Source organism: Pinus tabuliformis, chromosome 4_2 (genome assembly GCF_031772625.1).
Source record: "Pinus tabuliformis cultivar Carrire ecotype Pingquan chromosome 4_2, CPIR1, whole genome shotgun sequence".
In the NCBI taxonomy this organism is placed as follows: Eukaryota; Viridiplantae; Streptophyta; class Pinopsida; order Pinales; family Pinaceae; genus Pinus; species Pinus tabuliformis.
This window is the reverse complement of record NC_142304.1, coordinates 401,498,853-401,522,672: the sequence shown is the minus strand read 5'-3', so window position 1 is coordinate 401,522,672 and position 23,820 is coordinate 401,498,853. Positions and strand designations below refer to the sequence as shown.

General features: G+C 40.0%; 1 protein-coding gene across 1 annotated transcript in view; it reads left to right on the top strand.

The window, feature by feature from the left end:
- LOC149169646 (Flavin containing amine oxidoreductase family) overlaps positions 1-23,820 on the top strand; it is a 242,885-nt gene that overhangs the window by 117,783 nt on the left and 101,282 nt on the right. The window contains exons 4-6 of the mRNA XM_089428756.1: positions 8,435-8,582; positions 8,704-8,784; positions 9,576-9,747. Coding sequence (XP_089284882.1) covers positions 8,435-8,582; positions 8,704-8,784; positions 9,576-9,747 — 401 coding nt within the window. The remainder of the gene's footprint in view (positions 1-8,434; positions 8,583-8,703; positions 8,785-9,575; positions 9,748-23,820) is intronic.

Sequence of the window (23,820 nt, the reverse complement as noted above, 5' to 3'; positions counted from 1 at the left end):
CTGTAAGTAGCTTACATATGTACCACTGTCAAGGCCATATCATGGTCAAATATTGTTGTCAACATAAACAAAAGTATCATAGCCATATATCATGAACACAAGCATAGGTGTCACGACCATACATCGCTGTTACAACAACAACTAATACTGCCAATTATGATTGTCATAAGGATAATCATTTCTGCCATATATCACATTCATAAGTGCTAATATCACTGTCATTCATCACAGTTATAAGAACTATAATCTTTGTTCAAACAGTACTGTCACATGATCTAAAATATTTGTCCAAACATCTCTGACATAAGGATAAGAATCATAGCCCAAAGATCACTGTCATATCCATATATCACTGATATATATATTGCTACCAATCTTAGTAGTTTAGGGCACATATAGGGCTAGTCAAATAGGCTGCAAAGGTCTCCTAATAGACTTCATAAAGGTTGCATAAGTTCAGGCCTTGAAGGTCACAAAATCAACACCCTAACTGTAGAGGGTTAGTGCCATTAGGGCTACAACAAGAGATGCAAATATAGTCCTCTTAACACAAAACTTAAGGCCACTGTACCTACACAGATATAGCCCTAATATAGGGCTCGAACCACAAAAGTAACCCTCCAAAACATGCCTATACATAACTCCAACAAGGTCAACAGATTGTCCTCCAAACCTACTTCTTGAGCTCGCATTGTGCCATGGGATCAACCTCTTTCCTTAGAGTTTATCCATAGGATTCTCGACTCTTTACTCAGAAACATAGCTAAGGATTCTCGACCTCAAGGTTCTCAGCCCCTTTTTGCCTCAGAAATCTACCTCATGGTCTTGTCCCTCTATTTTAGAAGACTGTGTTAGGGTCTTAGCCCTCTGCCTCAGAAGTCTGTGTCAGGGTCTCGACCCTCTGTCTAAGAATGTGAGCTTCCTAGCCTCAGATGAATGAGCCTCAGATCAGATTTGAACTATGCCTTTTGGGGAACGAATTAGGCTCAATTTATAGTTATTTCCATGTACGAAGGGTCACGACTTTTGGGCAGGCCGACTTGACGCTGACTTGCAAATTTGGGGGGAAAAACACAAATTCAAATTTGCTAATAATATTTAAATATATTTTCAACATGCTTGATGATTACTTTCCCAAGTAAATTTGTCACATCAATTAATAATAAAAGGAGAGTCAAAAAGTAATTTCCTTTACCCAAATTAAATTCTCTTTGGGGCAAGAGGGGTTTCTTTTGGGGTAGATGGGTTCCTATGGGGAAGCTCATCCCATAGCTGCCCCAATTTTCAACATTAGGGACATTTTATCTCACCTTAAAAAATTGTAAGACTCCATATGCCCAAAGGACAAGGCACTAGTCCAAGTCCATGGTGGTCAAACTTCCTCTTTCTCCATAGATTTTCCTTTTAAAATTTAGTCCTTTATGGCTAGGGTGAAAATCTAGGGCTTCTAGCAAAATTTTAGGGAGCAGAATTTTTTGGAATTCGAGAGCCTAAACATCAAGCTTAGGGTCTAGGCTACCTATGCTCCAAGTTTGGTGGGCATCCACATGAGTTTCATCCATAAAATCTCTTGCCCTAGGTGTTGTTCCAAGAGGGAAACCCTAGGTTATTCTCCCTCAACTTGAGGACTTCCTTGAAGGCTGTATGAGTTTGGTGCTTGTTGAAGTAAATCATAAGAAGCCTTTTCTCCTGGGCCTTGACCTTGTGAATAACTATTATCATTAAAAAACCTCAAAACCCTAGGTCTTGTGCCTTCTTTTGTAGGGCTTTTCTTAGAGAGCGAGTTGCTTCTTTGAAGCCTTGTACCATTATTGAGCCTCTCTTTCAAATAAAGTTTAGCTGATCACTTCGTACCCTATACCAAGCATATCTATTCTAAGCGATCTCCTTCCTACCAAGACTCCTCCCATCAGTGAAAGTCCATAAAGAGTAGGAGACCTTGGCTTTGGTGACAGTGGACCACTGTGCCATTGTTAGCACTTAGTCTAGCTCTTTGTCCGATAGGCTTTCCCTCCTTAGGGCCTGCTGGATTTTGTGGTAACAATACTCATCCTCTCTCCTACCATGTTATGAGATATTGCAATGATTTATCATCAAATGAATGTATGACTCCACTCTCATTTTTATGTTTATTCCTATCCCTCTTGAGTGTAAACACAACATTTCCAGTGTTCAGTTTGGTTAGAAAATTTCGATCTTTAGTTTGTTTTTACATGATGCATCGCAATCTACTCCTATACATGAATTTTTTAATGATGGTTTTTTTCAATATATTTTTTAGTACTTCTAAGTGGCTTAACTTTGATGCTTTTTTTGGTTGATTATTGGACACAGGGCTCAAATCCATTGCACATTTACTTGCTCTACAGGATGGTTCCATAGGCAAATAGACAATACCTAAGTACATAAATGTTCATTTGATCCTCACCCAAGTTGGAAATGTTTTACTATGCATAGAATACTGGGTGTCATCTACTTATGATGTTCATTGCAATATAAATGTTGATCCCATGGTTACTGTATGATCTCTTTTGTCAATCTCTTCCACTATTATCTCTAATATACTTTGTGTGTATAGAGGGTGGATCTAGTTCCTCTTGGATTCAAAACTTTAGAGACTTGTTTGTATATCTTGCTGCGCCGAGAGGCGCTCTATACCACAGTATATGGGGGAGACGTTGTCTCACAACGTTACAATAATTTCTTTTTTAAATATATGTTGGCTAATTAATTAAAAATAAAGAATAATATTTTATATGTCCGTTCAAAATTGAACAAACTTTTTAACAAGAAGCACATATATACAATAATATGTTGATTTGGGTAGCATTAGATGTGCTCTAGCCATGAAAATTGGTGGAGACGCTAAAGCACATGAGGTCTCCAAGGCCCATAAATGGTTTGGGGAAATTCCACCCGGTTAGAGAGATATTAAAATAATTAATTTTTTAATGGAGTTCCTAAGTCTAAACTGAGGAAAATTAAAATATTAATGGGTATCAATATAAAACCGGGTGAGAATGTTCTAAATGACATGGATCAAGCCAAATCTAATCTGAGCCGTTGATTAGAGATTTAATTTCGACCGTTGAAGACTCAACAGAAAAAGTATAAGAGGAGGCTTGAGGGTCAGTTGGAGATACACCAAGATTGATCAGTGAGTTCGATTTTCTGGAGCGGGGTTTGCTGAGAAAATTCGAACAAGTGATCTGAGTTGTAGTGAGGGGCAGTGAGTGCATAACAGAGAGGTAGAGATAGTGCTGAAGGACTAGCGCAAAGATTGAGGAGGCTACGCAGAGTCAATAGGAGACACGCAGAGTGCTAGAGTGACTTCACAGAGGCTAGCAGGGCCTGCGTGGGTGACGCAGAAGGCCAGAGAGCTAGCGCAAAGCAACAGAAGGCTGACGCAGGGGGTTTCAGAGTGATGCAGAGGCCAGGAGGGCTGATGTAGAGCCTCAGAGAAGCATTGGAGAGATTTTCGTGGAGCAGACTTGCTCAATATTTGCTTTCGAATAGAGGTATTTCTGCTAGATAGATATCTCTGTTGGGTGAGCCAGTTTGGCACCCTAGTTGTACTCAAGAAAGCTGCTTAATAATAAAACCCTCAGAACTGCTGCACTGGTTTTCCCAAGTTGGGTTTTTCCGAGGACGATTGTCCAAAAATAACGGTGTCCCTTGTGTGTTTGTCTGTTATTTTCAGTTGATGATCTGTAGATGAGTTGAGACTGCATTTGTGTTTATTTTCAGTATTTATATGGTTAAATAACTTGTTAAGAAATAAACAAGTAGGTGAAATAAACCAGATAATGTAGGAAGAATTTTTGACGTGTTAGACTTAGAAATTTCAACATGGTATCAAAGCATTGCAGATCACAGGAGAGCTGAAGGCACCAGCTAAATCAGAAAATTTGCAGCAGAAACAGCTGTCCCGAGAGACAGAGCTGTTCCTAAGCAGAAGGCAGCAGAGAAGGAGTGACACAGAGGGCCTGCGTCATCATTTCGAGACAAGAAGTTGGCCATCGCAGAGGTAGAGAGAGGCAGAAGAGGCTCACAAAGAGCCACGTCATCCTACTCAGTCAGGTAGGCTTGACGTAGTTGGCCAGAGGAGCGATTTAGCCTTGCTGGGATTGCGCAGAGCTAAGAGGCTCAGTTTCTTCAGCTGTTGGGGCCTAGGGAGCTATGGGCAGATTGTGGATTGGGAAGCTAGTGGGGTGCTGTTGCTGTCGAAGAAGAACAGTACCTAACGGGATAGAACCAAGGTAGAGGGAACCACTTCCTTGAGGGATTTCTAGCCAAGAAATCCAGATCCGTATTGCAGGTGCATAGAGGATCGGAGAAGAGCAGTTCGACAATTGGTAGGAGGATTTCCAGGAGGGAAATAGAGGCTCAGAGGGAGTCTAGGAGAAAACTTCCAGGAGGGAAGTCGAGACTCAAAGGGAGTCGAGAAGAAGAGCAGAGATGGCAATGAATGGACTGAGGGATCAGGACAGGTTAGACGGGGCCTCCAACTTTGTCATTTGGAAGGCCAGGATCTTGTTTGTTCAGGATAGCCAGCATATCAAGGGCTTCACCTAGAGAACCGTGGCTATCCCAGTCGACTCGACTGATAATGAAAGGTATGAGGATGCAATGGCCAAGGCAAAGTGCATAATCCTTGATGGGGTCAAGGATCATATAGTTCAACATATTGCCGAGAAGAACATGTCAAAGGAGATATGGGATACCTTGACGACATTGTATTAGGGAACTTTCGTGCAGAGGAAGATGCTACTGAAGAATCAACTGCGGTCGTATTAGATGTAGAAGGGGGAGCAGATAGATCTATACCTCAACAGGTTATAGGAGGTTTGGGACCAACTTACTTCCATAGGGGCTACGCCGGATCAGGAGTTCACGATGAGGACCGCCCTGAATGCAGTCTCTGAGGATTGGGAGACATTTGTCCAAAGCATTTTGGGCAGAGCTACTCTTCCAGGATGGGAAGAGATGTGGGCAGCTCTTCGCCAAGAAGAGATCAGACGGCTGACCAAGGCAGGAAGTAACAACAAAGGAGGTCGAATCAAGAAAGAGGAGGAGGAGGATGCAACTCTAGCATCTGCGGGACAACATGGGAAAAGAAAGAAGAAGGACATATCCAAGATAAAGTGCTTCCATTGTGGGGAGCTGGGTCATTATGCAACCTAGTGTCCCAGGAAGAAGAATAATGGAGAGGCTTTTGACTCCAAGGCAGCTCCGGCTAAGGCAGAGAAAGAAGTCGAGACAGATGATGATTGTGCCATGAGTGCTCATGCACCTCTAGAGAAGAGGTGGGGTGACATTGAGCTGTAGTCAGGAGGACTGCATAAGATGACGGGTAGGATCCTTGAGGTACCCAAACTCTGGGATCATATCCGGCTACGGGAGCCCCGAGAGACAGTTGTAGGATGACGGATGTCGGTAGAAGCAAGATGCGGATGGAACGACAAGGCAATGCCAGAGTGCAGTGGTCTTTGGCAGTGCAGTGAAGGTTGCAATAGTGCGAGAGGCACAAAGGTGGTTGCAATAGTGATGGTTGCAGCAGTGCGAGAGGCACAAAGATGTTGCAACAGCGCAGAGGCAGCAGAGGAAGCACAAGATAGCAGCAGAGGTAGCTTCAACATCGGGGGGCTTCTAGCCTGACAAGGATGTCAGTAGTTGGGTAGATCAGTTACTTACTTCTCAGTAACTGAGTTGCAGTGCAGCAATTAGTAGTGGTAGTGCTATGGGCAGCACGATGCAGCATGATGAGAGAGCACTGCAGTGCAGATGCAGTGTTGGGAGAAAGGACTAGCTGCAGCATGGATGCAGAGGGAGTTGCAATACAGATGTAGCAATGGAAGTGGCAGAGCCATGGGCAGAAGTACAGGAGGCAACATTGTAGAGGATGTTGGGTAGCAGGCCAAGCATCAACATAGGTACCGGTGTCGGATGATCAGGGTGATGTTGAGTGGTGGAGCATTACTAGAGCACATTCCTCGCTAAGAGGGAGTGTTGATTTGGGGTAGCATCGGATGTGCTCTGGCCATGAAAATTGGTGGAGAGGCTAAAGCACATGAGATCTCCAAGGCCCAGAAAATGGTTTGAGGAAATTCCTCCCGGTTAGAGAGATATTAAAATAATTAATTTTTTAATGGAGTTCCTAAGTATAAACTTAGGAAAATTAAAATATTAATGGGTATTAATATAAAATTGGGTGAGAATGTTCTAAATGACATGGATCAAGCCAAATCTAATCTTAGCGGTTGATTAGAGATTTAATCTCGGTCGTTGAAGACTCAACAGAAAAAGTATAAGAGGAGGCTTGAGGGTCAGTTGAAGATACACCAAGATTGATCAGTGAGTTCGATTTTCTGGAGCAGGGTTTGCTGAGAAAATTCGAACAAGTGATCTGACTTGCAGCGAGGCGCAGTGAGTGCATAGCAGAGAAGCAGAGATAGTGCCAAAGGACCAGCACAGAGATTGAGGAGGCTACGCAGAGCCAGCAGGAGCCACGCAGAGGGCTAGAGTGACTACACAGAGGCTTGCAGGGCTTGCATGGGTGACGTAGAAGGACAGAGAGCTAGCACGGGACAACAGAAGGCTGACGTAGGGGGTTTCAGAGTGACGCAAAGCCTCAGAGAAGCGTTGGAGAGATTTTCGTGGAGCAGACTTGCTCAATATCTGCTTTCGAAGAGTATCACTGCCAGATAGATATCTCTGTTGGGTGAGCCAGTTTGGCATCCTAGTTGTACTCAAGAAAGATGCTTAATAATAAAACCCTCAGAACTGCTGCACCGGTTTTCCCAAGTTGGGTTTTTCGGGGACAATTGTCCAAAAATAACGGTGTCCCTTGTGTGTTTGCCTGTGATTTTCAGTTGATGATCTGTAGATGAGTTGAGACTGCATGTGTGTTTATTTTCAATATTTATATGGTTAAATAACTTGTTAAGAAATAAACAAGTAGGTGAAATAACCCAGATAATGCAGGAAGAATTTCTGACGTGTTAGACTTAGAAATTTCAACATAATATTATCGGTCACAAAAGGAAATTAAGTGCGAACAAAAGTCATGAAAATAAAAAGAGTATAAGGTTAGTTTAGCCAAGGAGTATTAAGTATGTTTGTCCTTCAAATATTTTAAACTATATTATTTGTAACCTATATTAATGAAATAAGATTATTTGTCTGTAAATTCTGCCTCACTTCACAATGGGACAACAAACTCACTTGACTATAAAACTTCCCAACACCCCATTCCTAATTCTCCTTTGCTTTGATCCATCACCGAGAATTGCACGAAAATATTAGATTAGGTTTTGTCTATAATGTAAAAAATCTTATAAAATAATTTTCCAAAACTTGAAATTGATTAAACACAGATCAACTCTTATTATGTGTAAAATGTTGCATGAAATTGGAATACTCACAAAACTAAAATTCCAACTCTTATTACATGTAAAATATTGCATGAAATTGAAATACTTACAAAACGAAAATGTTTGCTGAAATAATTAATTTGCTGCGAGATAAATTTTATCAAAGTAAAAAATAATTAACTTTTCATGTATATAAATTAAGCAAATTGATATCATAATTCAAAACTTTTTTCTGTGAGTTTTCTCAAAGTAAAAACCAATAAGTTTTTTTGATAAATAAACCGGCATGGAACCCATAACCTCTTTCCTCTACCTTTACCATATTCACTTTTTTATTTCTACGTTGGGACATCAAACTCACCCAACTACAAACCTTTCCGACACCCCATTCCTCGTTCTCCTTTGCTTTGATCCCTACTGGGAATTACACACAAAATATTAGATTAGGTTTTGTATGCAATGTAAAAAATCTTATAAGATAATTTTCCAAAACTTGAAACACAAGTAAACTTTTATTACTTGTAAAATGTTGCATGAAATTGGAATACTCACAAAACTAAAATGCCACCTCTTATTACTTGTAAAACGTTGCATGCAATCGGAATATTTACCAAACTAAAATGTTTGGTGTGAGATAAGTTTTATAAAAAAAATTCAATATTTCAGAGATATAATTAAGTAAATTGATATCATATTTTAATATTTCTGTGAGTTAAATTTTCTCAAAGTAAAAAGCAATAAGCTTTTCTGATATATAAACTAGCATAGATCCATCTTAACTCCAGATCTACCAAGTGCTGAAAGGGACCAAATATCTTAAGATGCAAAAGGATGCAAAAATTGATAAGAGATTAAATGATTTGATCCCTCTCGGTGCTTGGTAGATTCAGAGTTAAGATGGATCTAAGCAGGTCCATTACTGCCACCAGCTGGTATACTAAGGAAATACTATTATACATATGCCAATATGGTTTTATAACTTTAGGTGTTATCATATCAATACTTTTCCAGTGCATGAGGCCTTATACCTTCTAACTAACAAAAAAGGAATTGATATGCAGGAGTGTATGCTGGAGATCCTGCCAAATTGAGCATGAAGGCAGCCTTTGGAAGAGTTTGGAAGTTAGAACAAAATGGTGGGAGTATCATTGGGGGAGCCATTAAGGCAATTCAAGAGAGGAAGAACAGCCCAAAGCCAGCACGTGACCTGTAATTGCAATTTCTTTTCTTATACATGAAAGTTGATTGCAAGACATATATGTTCGGGGTAGTTGTGGGCTGTTTAAGGGATGGTTTCCTGATTGCTTTTCAGATATTGATAAAACTGCAGGCGCTTGGCAAAGCCAAAGGGTCAAACAGTGGGATCATTTAAGAAGGGTTTGGCAACGATGCCAAATGCAATTGCTAATAGGTATAGCCATTTTCTCTTTGTTTGAGATATTGCTTAATAATCGACATATTTATGAAGTATTTCAGAATTAGTGAATAGACTGTTATTAGTTTGCCTTGCGCTATTCTGGCTTCTGTCATTGTTGAGTTCTTTTGATAAGACAAGGCTGTGAAATATAATTTCATTAATTCCACTAATGACCAAATAAAGGTCAATGGGATCTTAATAGTACATTTCATACAAATTGAAGAATAAGTTCCTATTGCATCTCCTAAAAAAGTAAAAAAATCCAGGCTAACAAGAAGGCATGACGATGAAAAGGCAAATATAGAAGGTTTACACAATGAAAGATACTTTGTACAATGCATAAGAGAATAGTCGAGAGAAATAGGGACATATTTAAGGGAACTAGCTTAGTCTGAGGCACTAGAAGAGTGCAATGCTATAGATCCTATGAAAATGAATGAATGCAAGAGAATAATCTCCCAGCAGATGATCAACATTAATTAAAATCCAGTGGGTCTATGGAATAACTTGTGGTAACAAATGTCTTGTTTGATGGAAGAGCATAAACATTTTAACCTCAATATATGATGCCCCAGAAATGTGAAAGGACGTTAATTCTATGTGTACTTGTGTGTGCTGCACCTTTCTTTTATGGCATTGCAAAATTTGCAACCCTGGTAAAAAAATATGAGGCAGGGATCTTTTTCCTTAAATATTGGGAACAAATTTGTTAACTGCAAACTCTGTTAAGACATTTATTAATTATTTTTGTCTTCTAATTGGGGAATTGTTATTGAGTTTTATAGGCTGGGTGCTAAAATAAAGCTCGGTTGGAAGCTCTTATCTATCAAAAAACTGTCTGAATGTGGATATGCTTTGACTTACGAGACTCCAGATGGACATTTTTCGGTTCAAACAAAGACAGTCGTCCTCACTGTGCCAGGTTCTGTTGCTAGCAATATCTTGCGACCACTTTCGGTACATCCCTTGTCCTTTTTAGATTTCTAGCTGTTATGACATGTCTTTGTAGGACTGATGATCTCAAGTTTTTTTGTTATTTTGTAGTTTGACTATGAATTCTTTTGACCTTGTCCCTGAAGTTTGTTGTTTTTTTAATTTTAATTTTTTCTTTTATCTACAGTGGTTATCTATGTGCAGTTAGAAGCTTCATTTATGGCTTGTATTTGTGTATTATAGATGTTCAAGACTGTTAGGATATGGTTCTCAAGCATTAGTCCCATTTTGCAGTAAAAGTAAGATTTTCTAAATAACTAACCTGAACTGAGTTTGCTGCGTTATTAGCTATATCAAGATCAAAATCTCATTTCACATCCAGTACGACTGAGCTACTTGGCTAAATTGCAATTTTTTCAAGCCTCGGTGACTGCTATCCTAGTGTTCTCTCATTATATAGCTCAAAACATAATTTATTTAAAAGCAGAAAATTACATTTCTGAACTTGCATTTATCACACAACAGTTGAAAAATGAACATTGGAAGAATAAAACACATAGAGAGATTTCTCCTTTGAATCAGATTTTCATTTCTTTGATCAAAGCTTACAAGATGACTGTTGCCCACCCAAAGTGGGCGAGCCCATGGGGGAAATTTTCTCTTATCATCTCTTCCTGCTGGCAGCCAGCAGCCCCTGGGAGCCACTAGTAGCCGATGATGATGTGCCATTGATATTTTCGCCACCTACATCAGTCATATGCTTCCTCGCTCGTCTGACAAGAGCACATGTTGGAAGGTGGACTTTTGATCAAAATGTACTTTATTCATTTTGCAATCGGGTGCTTATGCTTGTTTGTATTTGGGAATTTGACATGGATTATGGGGTAACTTAGAAGAAAGAAGGGTCTTGGCCGTGATCTTGTTCCCTCACCTTAAATGGAGGGTTAATTTTCAATTCTAGTCTAGTGGTGTTAGTTTTTGGTAGCGTCGGATGTGCTCTAAGCCTCAAAATTTGCAAGGAGGCTTAGACACATGCATTCTCCAATACCCAGAAATCGTTTTGGGAAATTCCACCCGGAAACAGTTTTATTAAAATAATTAATTAGTTTTAATAGGACCCTAAGTGTAAACTTAGGAAATTAAAATAATTAAAGGGTATTAATCTAATTGTGGGTGAAACTTTTAGAAGAGGACGAGGATCAAGCCAAAATGATTTGATCCATTGATTAAGAGTTAATCTAGGCCATTGGTTGTCCAACAGAAAGATATAAGAAGAAGCTTGAGGGGCATTTGGAGAACACATCGAGTAGAGATCAGAAGATCAAATTTCTAAAGCAGAGCAGTTTCCGAAGAGAATTTCAAAGTGATCTTTTTGCAGTGAGGGGCAGGGAAATTTTCCTGGTCGGTGAATACAAGGCAGAGGGCAAAACAATGTCTAGAGAGGTTGACGCTTGCCCACGCAGAGTTGACGCAGTGGCAACGCAGAGCGTAGAGGGAGATCAAATTCCTGCTAAGGAAATCAAGTTTCAAAAGCCGGGAGCCGGGGTGTGAGACCAGGAGGCAGAGAATCAAAGTTTCCAGCCAGCAGAGGGTTTGAAGGAGGAGCAATGTAGTCCCTAGCAGAGGTGATGCAGACATTGCATGGGGTTGACGCAGTTCTACGCAGAGGCTGATGTAGAGGCTCTTCTCCAATGAGATCAGTGCCAGATTCTTCCAGTGATAGGGTGAGAGCATCTCACTACTTGTTTTGTCTAGTTTCTCCTTGTATCGGATAGCCAGTTGGGCATTCATCGAATTGTACTCAGAAATTACTATTGCATAATAATAAAACCCTCAACTGCTACAACGGTTCTCCCACACTAGGTTTTTTCGGGGACATTTGTCCAAAAATAACTGTGTAGCTATGGTGTACTTCCTTCTTGTTCAGTTTCTTATTTGTGCATTTTATTTAAATGGTAAAGGCTGCAGTGTATTATTTTCAGTGTTTACTGTAGGAAGCAGTAAATAATTTTGTTTAGTAATTAACAAATAGAAGAAACATAATCAATTGCTGCAGCAGAAATTTGGGGCTTCCAACTTTTCACATGGTATCAGAGCTGCAGGTGAAACAAGAGAGCAGTGCCGGAAGAGCTTAGTGCTGAAGGAAGAAGTGAAGTCGAAGTGTTGCATAGGCAACAAATCGAATCCCCAAAGGGATTGTGCAGTTTAGGCTAGGAGGGCAAGATTTTCGTGGTAAATCTCTCTCTGAGTGAGTCAACAGAGAGGTAGGATTTCCAGATCGAGATTTGTCAGCGGTAGAGGGAGCAATGTAGCAAAAGCTTCAGCGAAGAAGGGTTCCTGGTGTGACGCAGTTTCTGCAGGCAGTTACTGGGTAGAAAGACGTCAGAAGAAAGGAGAGAAACTTGAGGGAATTTCTTCCTCAGAGAATTCCTAGCCAGGGAATTCAAATTCTCATTTACTGAGCAGCAGTAGGAGAGAGGAGGTCATTCAAATTTTTCAATTGGCAGAGATGGCAGCCAGTGGATGAGACACATGCATTCTCCAATACCCACAAATCGTTTTGGGAAATTCCACCCGGAGACAGTTTTATTAAAATAATTAATTATTTTTAATGGGACCCTAAGTCTAAACTTAGGAAATTAAAATAATTAAAGGATATTAATCTAACTGTGGGTGAAACTTTTAGAAGAAGACGAGGATCAAGCCAAAATGATCTGAGCCATTGATTAGTAGTTAATTTGAGATGTTGGTTGTCCAACAGAAAGATACAAGAAGAGGCTTGAGGGGCACTTTGAGAACCTATGAAACCGGATTCGTCATTTTTTCTTGAAGTGTCTGAATCCTACGAATCGGACACGATTAGAGGGAATTCGAATCCCAAATTCGAGACACGTCGTGTCCTAACAGGACATGCTCGAATCCGGGTCGTGTCTCGTTAGGACACAATGTGTCCTGAAAACTGGATTCGAATTCAGCGAAAATGAAACTTGCGGGCTTTAAAAACAACGCATTCCTTTTTTTATTTACCATTTTCTCTCATTCCTTTTGCAAAAAGTGAGCTGTGGGTTTGCTGTTAGAAGTTTGGAGCAAGGAGCCAAGGGTTTGGAGCGCTCAGCAAGGAGATTCAAGCACCAGGTAAGTGCATTTCATCTCTATCTTTTTGCATTTGTATTACAACAGTTTGTATATGCATTTCTTTTACAAATTTGTGCATGTTTTGTTTATTTTTTTTTATAGTATTCATGGCTCAATCAAGGGCAGCAGGCAGGGGGCAAAGGAAGGGGAAGAATGTCCCCATTGGAGATGTCCCTCCTCCCCCAATATCATCAGAGTCTAATGCAAGTAATGTTGAGGGAAGACTTCCTCCTAAAGACGACATTGAGAAATATCCCTTGTGGAAATATGTCACAAGAGAGGATGGGCCAAGCACCAAGGGGAAGGGAGGAGGCAATGTGCATTGAAGATGCAACTTTTGCCACAATACTTTCACAAGCACATATTACCACGTGAAAGACCATTTGTTGGCTTTACCAGGTTGTGGAGTTGGAGCTTGTAAAGTTGTTCCTTTACAAAAGAGGAAAGAAATGGAAAAAGAGTTCACTGTTGGTATGGCAAATGTGGTTGCAAAATCAAGAAAAACCAAGAATGATGACCCCCTTCCATTTTTGAGGAAAGGCACCACCAAATATCCAGTTGAGAGTTCTATTGGGGGACAAGCAGCAAAAAGAAAGACAATTTCACTTGGTCCAATGGACAAGATTTTTCAAAAAGAGAAACAAAAAGAACTTGATCTCACCATTGCCTTCTTTTTCTATCAAAACTTCATATCCTTTAATGTTGCTCTATTTATTGAGATGTGCCGAGTTCTAACTCACAGGTCTCCATCATGGTATGTGCCTCTTGGTTCAGAGAAGCTTAGAACCACATTGTTGACGAAGGCAAAAATAGAGGTTCAAAAAATGCTTGAGCCTATTAAAGCATCATGGCCAACATCTGGGATTAGCATTGTTTTTGATGGATGGACAGATCCAACACGACACCCACTCATCAACTTCATGGTGTCTTCCTTGAATGGTCCAATTTTCTTGAAAGCGGTGGATACACTTGGAGAATACAAGGATGCACAATTTATGGGTGAGTTATTTATTAAAGTTATTGAAGATGTAGGTGTTGATTCTTGTGTGCAAATCATTACAGATAATGCACCTGTTTGCAAGGCTGCTGGCATGATTGTGGAAGCTAAATATCCACAAGTGTTTTGGACACCTTGCATTGTCCATTCATTGAACTTAGCACTGAAATCCATTGCTTCTGATGTGCTTTGGATTGGTAACATTATTGAGGATGCACGACATATCCGTAACTTTGTGCAAAATCATACAAATGCCCTGGCCCCTCACTATCTACAAGGAGTACAACAATCTATCATTGTTGAAGATTGCTGATACACAATTTGCCTTTTCATTCATCATGTTGAAGAGGTTGAGGGAGGTCAAGACCGCTCTCGGGGCCATGGTTATTTCTGAGTTTTGGTCTTTTTGGAGAAAGACAGATCAAGTAGACTCTAAAAGAGTGAAGGACACAATGCTAGATGATGCTTGGTGGGAGAGGGTAGATCTAATTATTCAGATCATGGACCCTATCATTTTTTTGCTTCGATTTGAAGATACAGGAAAACCCATCCTAGGAGAGGTTTATGAGGGATGGGATTCCATGATTGAGTCTGTGAGGAGCATTATTCTACAGAGTGAGTGCCCTGAGTATGAGACATCACTAGAGGCCTTCTGTGGTACTATACAGGATATTCTTGTCAACAGATGGGACATGAATTGCACACCTTTACATTGTTTGGCTCACTCATTGAACCCAAAATACTACAGCCATGAGTGGTTGAATGGTGGACCTTCCCGTAGATTCCCTGCTAACATGGATGGTGAAATCTCACAGGGGAGGAAAGATGCATTCAGGTGGGTTTTTCAGGATAGAGCATTACTTGATGAGGTGGAGGATGCTTTTGTTGAATTTTCCACTGGCACTGGTCGATTTGCAGGATATGATATGATTAGAGACAGGGGGGCTAAGAAGGCCTATTTTTGATGGGCAAATCATGGAGCAACAAGCCCTCCTCTTCAGCAATTAGCCATGAGGGTCCTCTCATAGCTGACTTCATCCTCTTATTGCGAGAGGAATTGGAGCACATATGGGAATTTGTATAGTGTGAAGAAGAGCAGGCTTGAGCAGTTTAGGGCAGAGACAATGGTGTATGTGCACACCAACCTTCGTCTTATTTACAGGCAGAGGGAAGAGTGGTTGAAGGGAAAGACAAAGATGTGGGATGTCTTTCCTGATGATATGGGTCTGGACAACAGTGTTGAGTTGGCATTGGCCAACATGGATCTCAATGATCTAGTGCTAGAGCCTGTTAGATTTGATGACGGTGATATTGTAGAGGGGTCATCCTCCACACCAGCAGATGCAGAGGTGACTATGGATATAGGGGAGGAGGAGGATGCAGAGGAGAGTAGTGGTGACCATGATGATGAGGACATTGATGCTGATTTTGATGATGACTATGAGGATTGATGACTCATGAGTCATGGGCTACCTACTGCCTTGAGGCTTTTATATCTGTAGTTGTTTTATATTTTCTATTTCTATTTGCCATTGGCATTGCATTACCTATGTAACACATTTTGATTTGATGACTTAATGAGAAAACTACAGCTGTCAGTGTCTTTATCTTACTATCTTGTCTTTCTCTTATTGGATCATTGATGAATTGAATATGTATTATGGTTTATAATTTATGATTCATTGATTTATCATTTATGATTTATGTGACAGTGACATGTATTTGAATTTTGTATGTACTATGCATGCTATAATGTTACTAACTTACTTTGTAAACAATAAAACTAACATCTAGATGAAGATCTATGTTTGAAATCAATGAATTTGTATAATTAATGAGAATTTGTGTAAGAAATATCTAATATATATAACGAATCCTACATGTCTTGTTCTGGGAGGTCAACGTGTCTGAATCTGACACTCGAACCCCCATATCCTACGAACCCCGAATCCCTGTGTCAGGTTACTTAGTGGAAAACACATCAAGTAGAGATCAAAAGATTGAATTTCTGAAGTAGAGTAGCTGTTGGAGAAAATTTCGAAGTGATCTTTTTGTAGTGAGGGGCAGGGATAGTATCCGAAGGGAAATTTTCCTGGTCGAAGAGTATAAGGCAGAGAGGGAAAAATGACGTCCAGAGAGGCTGATGCTGGCCCACGCAGAGCTGACGCAGTGGCAACGCAGAGCCTAGAAGGAGATCGAATTTTTGCTAAGGAAATCGAGTTTTAGAAGCCGGGAGCCGGGTTGTGAGACTGGGGGGTAGAGAATCGAAGTTTCCAGCCAACAGAAGGTTTGAAGGAGGAGCAACGCAGTCCCCAACAGAGATGACACAGAGATTGTTTGGGGTTGATGCAGTTTTGCGCAGACGCTGACGCTGAGGCTCTTCTCCAGCAAGTTCAGTGCTGAATTCTTCTTGTGACAGGGTGAGAGCATCTCACTACTTGTTTTGTCCAGTTTCTCTCTGTATCGGATAGCCAGTTGGGCATCCATCGAATTGTACTCAGAAATTACTGTTGCATAATAATAAAACCCTCATCTGCTGCATCGGTTTTCCCACACTAGGTTTTTTCGGGGACATTTGTCCAAAAATAACTATGTAGATGTGTTGTGTACTTCCTTCTTGTTCAATTTCTTGTTTTCGCATTTTATTTAAATGGTGAAGGCTGCAGTATATTAGTTTCGGTGTTTACTGTAGGAAACAATAAATAATTTTGTTCTGTAATTAAGAAATAGAAGAAACGTAATCAGTTGCTGCAGTAGCATTTGGGGCTTCCAAATTTTCACAAGTGGAACGTTCCCTAATGGCCCAACGGATATAGGAAGGGCACTACTTGGAAAGCCATGATTGAGATAGTGTAGCCCTGTCTCTCCCTATTCCATACTTACCACTTTCCATTTTACATTACAAGCCCCTATTCCACCTCCATTATTCAGGGTCAACTGACCACTGGTTCATTGGGATTTGGCACCCACGCATCGTCATGCCTGGGTAGGGCCTAGAAATTTGCCTTGGGAAGTCGATGCAACTGAAAGAAACAAAAATAGCATATGATGGCCACAAGCAAAACAAAAGAAAAATCAAAATGCAAAAGATGGTCGGGACACTCAAATTAACATGTGGGCAAAAGCCAAGCATGAGCTCTACCTCACTCATATGGCCATCACCTAGTTCCTTGTTAGTTTGTGTAGCTCAGACAAGTGTTCTAGTCTCAGGTGATGTCTATGAGGCTAGAAACATAGATGGATTAATTATCTCCAATACCCAAAAAAACGTTTCTAAGGAAAATTGTCTTAATTAGATTTAATTATCCAGTTTAATTATTTTTCTAAGTCTAATTTAGGAAAAGTGGTTAATTAATCAAGATTAATTGAGACAAATCGCTTTTTTTCTAGCGACTTCTAGAAAAGTGATTGAATGAAGTCAAGATGATCTTAGCCATCGATTATGAATAGATCGTGGCCTTTGATTGCTCAACGAGAGATTATAAAAGATCTATGTGGCCTTTGGAAATCAATTCGAACACAACGATTTGCATTGATAGTAAGTGCGTAGTGATAGTGTGGGAGACACCAGCAACGGGGTTTCAACAGGAGAAATTGAGAGTATTTCCAGAGCAATTCTTCACAGAGATTCTGGTTTTTTGAGAGAAGGAAGCATGTTGAATTATTTTTGCAGAGAGAGCCCACATTAATTAATGCGAGTTGTTGGAGCTACAAATTGATTTCCAGCTATTGGAGATAGTTACAAGAGGAAGTGCGAGTGGCTTTAGTGAGTTGCTTGAGTCAATTTGTTTAGCCGAAACAATTTTCCGGAGGTAATGCGAGTTCCAGAAGGAGGTTGTGCACATTTCACAAAGAGGGCCGAGTTTGTTTGCAGATGTTTGATTTGACTAGTAGAAGTGAAAGAAAAATATTGCCAGATCTTTGCTAGTAAGAGGCAAGCAATTTATGTAATACTTGATTTGTCGAAGAATAATAAAACCCTCATTTGCAGAACTGGTTTTCCCCACATAGTGGTTTTTTCAGGGACAATTTGTCCAAAAATATCAATGTCTAATATTTTGTGTGTGATATTTTCTTAGTTCTTGTTATTTGATTTTGGTGAAGTTGTAGTAGTGTTTTATTCAATATTTGTTGTAGTTTGGATATAATTTGCAGAAGACAAATAATCTCTTAACGATAGGTGAATAATAACTAGATTATCTACAACAATTTTAAAAATTTCACATTCCTCAACCAATGTTGCCCTCTCTCATAAAAGACAAGGAACCCTTGCATGTACCAACCCTAGATGGGCGATGGACTGCCCCATCCTTAAGGGGGTAATAACTACCATACATCATATAAATCATGCTCTCATTCCTTGAGCTATGAGTAGTAATACAAAGAAGAATCAAGAAAAAGTAGAAGGCCTAAGAAGGGTGGAAAAACAAAGACTGAGTTGGTAACTGATACATCCACAGTTGCTCCCTCCTCACATTTATGCACCGAGGATGAGGATCCCCACTAGGCTGGTCCCTTTGACCATGGCACTTGGCCATGAAGTCTTTTCCCCTCCGTTCCATCATTATTCACTTGGTGCCTATTGATAGAGGGTGGACCATGGACATGTCACTTCCCCTTGAGAGTTGAGAACACCTAATAGGGTTGTCTATTAACCACTCCTACCTAGGGAGGTAACACCATTACGTGACCAAAACCATAATTTTGGAAGGGAAGCCTTGTATGAAGTGTTAATATTTCCATTACTTTCAAGCTTGGTTCACTTAGATGCAATAATGATTAAATGTACCTAATGGTGAAAGTTGTAGCATTGGAGATTGTGTGTAATTGGCAGGTGGTCCCATTTATAGGTCTGGGCAACTTAACTAGGGTCCAAGTTCTCCATAGGGTCATATTGAGACCCAAAGGTGAAACGTTGAGAGCCATGGGACTCCAGACAGTTGTAGAGCATCACTGGCATCCTTGGGCACCTCCAACACTCACAACATTCCAACACTTTGCCCCACATTGTTGACTTTTATTGGATGATGACTTGGACCAGCATTCCCCTAGCCAACTTAGCAGTGATTGGATACATGGTAGATAATCCAGGGCCCATATGAGGATGCTCTTGCACATTAAGACATGGGAGGGTTAGTAGCACCATGAGAACCCTCAATGTTGAAGCAAAGACATGCATTTTGGCCACTTGGAGACCTATGAGACCACTTTTGTGCCCCAAAGCCAAAATTGGGGTCAACGTATGGATGGATTATGTTAGATATCTAGGGTTCAACCTTGTAGGTGGATTTTAGAGGGCTTCTACACACATTATGGCACCCATTTTCCCTCAGTGCCAACCCTAGAAGGGCCTATCCTTACATGACTTCAACTACTTCTGTTATTTCGGCTCACATGTGGAGAGTTATTTTGTTTTTCAAAGGCTACTAGGTTGGCTTGTGACCTAGCACAGTATTTTATGATTTAAAGGGGCTTCTAGGGTAAATAGAAACTCAGCCTCCTCAGATAAATAGAGGAGGCCTTCATTGTAACATCTCATCATCATACCTCTTTGGATTTTTGGCCTAGTTAGCTGTAATTCAAACTTGTTCTCTTGTGGAAGATTTGGATGTTGTGGATGCATTTTGATATTTGGTGCTGATTCTGCTTATCTTTGGAGCTATTCTTTGGTCAAATGGATGGAATCTTTGCATGTTATCTTGTAAGTGCACCTAATTGTTGAATATTTATTTTCTTATGTCTAATGTATGGAATAATTGATTCTAGGTTATGCTAAATTGTGCCCTAAATTTGTTAAAGATAAATTGAAGGCTATCTAGATGAAATATTGCATGCATTACTTGTTGGAAAATGTAACTAGGTTCGGTCTTCATTAATGTATTTGAGCCATCATAAAATGTACTTGTCAAAAGAATAAAGAAAATAATTTTTATATCAATGACTTATTAAAGCATGTGTTTCATGCTTGGGTCATCATTATATTAGTCAAAGTCGCCATTGTGGACTCCTAGGATTAATATTGAGTCTATAGAGTCATTGTACATTTGAAGAGACCCTTCTTGGGCTTTTGAATCATGTAAAAGGGTTTATTATCAAGTCAAATGTAATTTATGTAACCTCCACACCAAGTCGGCCTAAGGACACCAATTCAACCTCACTAGGAGCTTATAAATACAATGGGATCGAATTCATTTGGAGCGTCTCATCTCAAGCAAGTTCGATATCTCTAAGGAAGCTGGAGAAGTGTGAAGTTGGTCAAAGAAGTCTAAAGGAAGTGCGAGTTGGGTCAAGTCTAAGGAGAAGGAAGAAATCAAAGTTTTGGAGCTACTCTCTCTCTGTTTCGTGCCCTAGTTTGGGAGATTGAAGTCTTCCAAATGTTGCTGTTGCCAGTTGCTGCTTGATGTTGTAAGCTGCTGCATAGTCGAAGTTGCTGGGGTGGAAGTGCTGCTGCAAAGGGGTTGAAGATTTGGAAGGTTGACTTGGTGTGGAGGGAAGGTTTGGTTATTGTCTAGGTTGAAGAGTCTCAAAGAATACTATTGAAGGAAGAGAATTTTGATTGGGTTTTCCTCTCGAGGGGGGATTTTCCCTGGCATAGTGCCTACATTTTGTGTCTTGTGTTTTTATGATCATACACACATAATATGGTATTTGCTTGACGAAAGATATGATAATAAAGAAGTAAAAGAAGGCAACATAACTCACAAGTAATTATCAAGAAAGAGGAATCAAACCCTAATCTACTTTCATTGATTTCTCAACATGATATCAGAGCTAAGGTCAGGAAAAGTTGACGATCACTTTGTTGGCATGGATTCTCCCTCCTTGATAAACTACATGAGAATGGGTATCAACACTGTTGGACGCTGGATCAAGAAGGTCATCTACTACTTATTCAACAAGGTCGAAAGTCAATGGTTCTTGGTTACTCTTACAGGATCTCTTAGTGATGACAATGAATGGATCATTGATAGTGGAGCATCAAGACACATGACAGGAGAAAGTAAACAACTTCATGCACTATCAAAGGAGCCATCTTCTCATGCAATGGAATTGGTTGACAACAAAAGCTATGCTGTTAGAGGCCTGGGATCAACATCACTGAAGCTAGAAAATGGATCGAAGTTGCACCTCAACAACATACTATATGTTCGAGGTTTGAAAAAGAATTTGGTTCTATTTCTTGTTTAGAAGATAAAGGGGATAGAGTTGCTTTTGTTGATGGAAAAGTATTGGTTTGGGGAAAAGACTCTAGCATTGATAAAGCTAGGGTTATTGGAGTTTGTGAAGGAAGCCTTTATAGAGTTATTACACCACCTCCTCAAGCTTTGGTTCATATGGAGATCAATCCCATTGAGCTATGGCATAGGAGGTATGGTCATCTACATTATAAGGTCATCCCTACTCTTAGTCAATTGGTTCATGGCATCCCCAATATGAAGTTAGATCATGAAGGTGTGTGCAAGGGATGCTCTTTGGGAAAGCATACAAGAAAGCCATTTCCAAATAGTGAAACTAGGTCTAAAGAGATATTAGATCTCATTCGTTCTGATGTGTGTAGGCCCATGTCTGACAAATCACTTGCAGGTCATCTCTACTATGTAACGTTCATTGATGACCATTCTAAAAAGACATGGCTCTACCTTCTCAAAACAAAAGATGAAGTATTTAAAAAGTTCAAGGAGTTTAGGTTCGAAGTGGAAAACCTAACCGAAAGAAAGATAAAAACTCCAATGGTGGGGAATACACTTCTAAGGAGTTGATTGCATATTGTAAGGAAGCAGGAATTAAGAGGGAGCTGATTGGTCCCTATTATCCTGAACAAAATGGAGTGGCCGAAAGGAAGAATAGGTCAATTGAAGAAGGCATTTGAACAATGCTCCTTGATCAAGACCTACCAAAATTCTTATGGGGAGAAGCAGCAATGACAACCGTGTACATTCAAAATAGAAGTCCTCATAGAAGTCTTAATAATATAACACCCGAAGAAGTATTCACAGGAAAGAAGCTGAGTGTGGATCACCTCTGAATCTTTGGAAGTCCAACATACATCCATGTTCCAAAGGACAAGCGAAAGAAGTTGGATTCTACAAGTATCAAGGGAATATTCATTGGATATAGTTTCTCCTCAAAAGCATATAGAATCTACATTAAGGAAGGAAGACATATCAGAGTAAGTAGGGATGTCATATTCGATGAAAATCTAGCCTACAAGAAATCAAAGGATATTCCTATTGATTTTGATGACGAAGAAGTTCCAATATTTGAAGAAGAAGAAGATCATCATGAAAACCCTACTACAAATCAAGAAGAAGAAGGACCAAGTGAGTCTATTCAATTCGTGGTCATCCCAACCACAAGGAAAAGGCCAAATTGGTTAAAAGCTACATTAGAAGATGTTGAATGACATGAAGCTGCAAAATGAACCTTCAGGGAAAGTAAGAGACCGAAAAGATATTCTGGTTAGGCTACATATATGACAAAGTTAATTGAGGCCGAACCATCCACATTCAAGGAAGCTGCTCATCAAGAGGTTTGGAAGAAGGTGATGCAGGAAGAATATCAATCCATTATGAAGAATGGGGTTTGGGAAATCATTCCTAGACCTAGTGACAAATCGGTTGTCACCTCCAAATGGATCTATAAGATCAAACATGTTGTTGATGGAAGTATAAACAAGTATAAAGCTAGATTCGTTGCAAGGGGTTTCTCTCAAAAGGAAGGCATTGATTATGAAGAAACCTTTGCACCCACAACAAGGTACACTACCATTAGATCTTTGGTTTCATTGGCTGCTACAATGGGTTGGAATATCCATCAAATGGATGTGAAAACTGCATTTTTGAATGGGACCATTGATGAGGAAGTGTATATCGAACAACCCGAAGGCTTTGAAGTTAATATCAGGGATTCTCATGTTTGGAGACTCAAGAAGGCTCTATATGGTTTGAAGTAAGCACTTAGGGCATGGTGTGCAAGGATGGATGCATATCTACTTATAATTGGGTTTGTAAAGAGTAATGCTGATCCAAATCCCTACATTAAGGTCGTGAATAATGATCCTGTCATTACTCTACTATATGTGGATGATCTATTCATTACAAGTGTGGAGCGAAGAATTCAGGAGTGCAAGAAGATGTTGGCAGCTGAATTTGAAATGAAGGATCTAGGATTGATGCACTATTACCTGGGTCTAGCAGTACGGTAGAAACTTGGGGAGATATATTTGGGGCAAGCAAAGAACATCATCAAGTTGTTGCAGAATTTTAGGATGATGGATTCCAAGCCGATGACTACTCCTATGATCACCAATCTCAAGAAGTTGAGGGGCTCTGACTCTAGTCTCGTGGATCCTACCTCTTATCGTCAGTGGGTGGGCTCCCTAATGTATTTAGTAAATACTAGGCCAGGTATATGCTTTGTAGTAAACATTCTTAGTTAGTTTCAGTTGGAGCCTCGTCATGATCACTGGATAGTTGCCAAACACATATTGAGGTATCTTCGTGGCACTATACATCACTGCCTGAAGTATGATAGTAAGGAAGTCAAGCTAATTGGTTATACAAACTTTGATTGGGGTGGCAGTGAGACCGATGGAAGGAGCACTACTGGAGGATGTTTTAGTGTAGGAGTTGTTATGATCTCATGGATGAATAGGAAGCAAGATCCCGTTGCTTTAAGTAGTGCTGAAAGTTCAAATTTCAAACTTTAAACAAGTAAAAAGCTGAAACAACAGAAAAGACAGATTCCAGATCTACAATTTCATGAGAGAAAAGATAGGGAAGATTTAACTGTTAACATACCTTGGAATGAAATCAATGGGCATTGGGCACAAGAATCTGGTCCATGACTCCTCCAACATTGAAGATGGTCTGTAGCCTCCTTGTGTAGATGCCAAATCCACTGCAAACAGCCCAATAGGATTTCCAAACAAGCTCCAAGATCACTATAAATCACAGCTCTTCAAC